At 39.5% G+C, this 2532-nt stretch overlaps 1 protein-coding gene across 1 annotated transcript; it reads left to right on the top strand.

Moving 5' to 3' along the window:
• Positions 1–779: 779 nt before the first annotated feature.
• Positions 780–1718, top strand: LOC138420461 (olfactory receptor 52A1-like). The gene has a single exon (XM_069553693.1). It carries the CDS (start codon positions 780–782, stop codon positions 1716–1718), a length of 939 nt encoding a protein of 312 aa, XP_069409794.1.
• The last annotated feature ends 814 nt before the right edge of the window (positions 1719–2532 follow it).

The raw sequence follows: 2532 nt of genomic DNA, 5'->3' as shown, positions 1-2532 counted from the left end.
CCTTGTAAAAATATCCTCTGTATTTCACCTTCCCTATTCCATGCAACAGTTCTCCTTAAACATAAATGAAGGATAATTTATAGAACCAACAATCCCAGAAGCCTTTAAAAATAGATCACCTTCTCCAAATCTACTCTAAGGGGCATGTTTAATGCCCTGCCAAATAGTGACTTGTTCAGCATCTTGATATTGGAATAAGTGAATGTAAGAAAGCTTAACTCCTACCGATATACAATTGAGAACTAATGCCAATGACTTGGGGATAAATAGCATGCTCTCTGGGACCGAGAGTAGACTGCTTAAGTGTGAAGATTCCCAATAGGATTGTGGACTAATGATCATGGGCGACAGCAATAGTACTTTCTGGATCCTTAAGAATCCTAGGGAGAATTTGCATCTATAGCAAAATTGGGTTGGTATCTAGAGATAAAGAAAGAAAGCCTGACAGTTTTGCAAACAGCCCAGACTCTAGGTCAAGGAAAATGCAAGAAGAGTGTTCTGAGTCATAGTTTCTACTTATACAAATGGTAGGTTAGAAATCCTGAGAATTTTCCCTGTTGTCTCTAGTAAAGGTTTTGTAGGATGGCTTTCTACCGCCATCCTGTCATCCTGCATAGAACCTCTCAATATTCTGGCCTGATTGTCATCTAAAGCACTAAGTTTATTTCTTTAATGTCCAATATGTCTTAATGATAGTGAGGTCAGTGTCCTGTTTCACTTCTCATTCATTCTCTTCTGTAGGCATGAGAATCAGTGGTGAAAAGAGATCACTAACATCCATGGAATCCATGAACATGTCATATATGGACCCCAAAACAGTGACACTGATTGGTATCCCTGGACTGGAGCATGTGCAATTTTGGATTGGGTTTTCCTTCTTTGCTGTCTGCCTAGTGGCTCTTCTGGGCAACATCATTTTACTGATCATTATCCCTACAGAACGCAGTCTGCACCAGCCCATGTACATCTTCTTGGCAGTGTTGGCAGCCACTGACATAGGACTCTGTGTAGCCATTGCTCCGAAAATGTTGGCTATCTTCTGGTTTGGCTTTTATTCCATGGCCTTTGATGCTTGCTTAGCCCAGCTGTTCTTCATCCATGCCTTGCAGGGCATGGAATCTGGAATCCTGCTGGCAATGGCCTTTGACCGCTATGTTGCCATCTGTGATCCTTTGAGGCACACAACCACCCTTACACCTTTCATTCTGGTTAATATGGTGCTGGCTGTGGCAATCCGAGCAACAGTGCTCGTTGGCATTTTACCCATTTTACTCAAAAGATTGCACTTTTTCCAATCCATTGTAATTGCCCACTCTTACTGTGAGCACATGGCTGTGGTCAAGCTGGCTGCAGAGGACACTCATGTCAATAAAACATGTGGTCTTTTCGTAGGTTTCACAATTCTAGGATTTGACATGATTTTCATCCTCATTTCCTATATCCTTATTTTCCAGGCTGTTTTTCGTCTACACCAAAAGGAGGCACGGCTTAAAGCATTCAACACATGCACAGCTCACATTTTTGTTTTCCTTGAGTTTTATATTCTTGCCTTTTTCTCCTTCTTCAGCCATCGGTTTGGACATGTTGTGCCCTCTACCCACATTCTTCTGTCTACCATCTACCTCCTTGTGCCACCTGCACTCAACCCTATTGTCTATGGTGTGAAAAATAAGGTAATTCGCAAGCGTGTGGCATGGATATTTTTCCTGAATCACTGATAATAGCGGTGATCCATCAAATATTAAGATCATAGGAAGAATATTTTCATTTCCTAAAGATAGAGATGACATTGGCTAAACTCTGTGTATTCATTGTTAAAGACTTCACTTCATCATACTCAAACTTTTAGACATTTATTTCACAAACTACAGATAGAATAAAATAAAATCTATTCAGGTTAATATTGATATTAGTTCTATTTAGTAATTTTATTTCTGATTTCATTTTTATTGCTTCCTTTTAATTTGTATTTAACTTGTAATTATATTATTTACTGATAGGAAAATTCATTAATGCTTTTCAATATTTTCCTTTTGCAATATTTGTATTTTAAACTACAGTTACATCTTAAACCATTTTTTCTGCTGCAGCCCAAAATTTTGACAAAAGTCTTAAAGTGCTGTAATATTCCAGTAACTAATAACAAACTGTCATTCATATCTTCCTGGCTTAAACTTTAAAAACACCAAATCAGAGTCCCTCATTTGGAGTAGCTTCTTGAGTCTACCCACATTCCTCATATATCTTACTAGATGGGAGCAGAGAATGTTGGTTACAGTCTAGGATAGATATCCTAGCGCAACAGTCACAGCTAAAGGAGCTTTCGTCCAGGTGCACAGTTGCTACCACAGCCTTTCTACTGGTACCATTGACATCATTTCTGTTACCCCTAGAGCATCCCTCAAATCGAACTGCCACCTTAACCACCGTAAGCTAGCCTTGAAATATGGCTGCCCTACCAAAACTCCAGTCTTCAAGCAAGCACAGAGAAATTTCTAGGTGATTCTCCATGAGTTGGAGCTTTCCCAGAGT

The sequence above is a fragment of the Ovis canadensis genome, chromosome 15 (assembly GCF_042477335.2).
Source record: "Ovis canadensis isolate MfBH-ARS-UI-01 breed Bighorn chromosome 15, ARS-UI_OviCan_v2, whole genome shotgun sequence".
NCBI lineage: Eukaryota > Metazoa > Chordata > Mammalia > Artiodactyla > Bovidae > Ovis > Ovis canadensis.
Note: the sequence above shows the minus strand (reverse complement) of the source record. Positions and strands in the feature narration are given on the sequence as shown.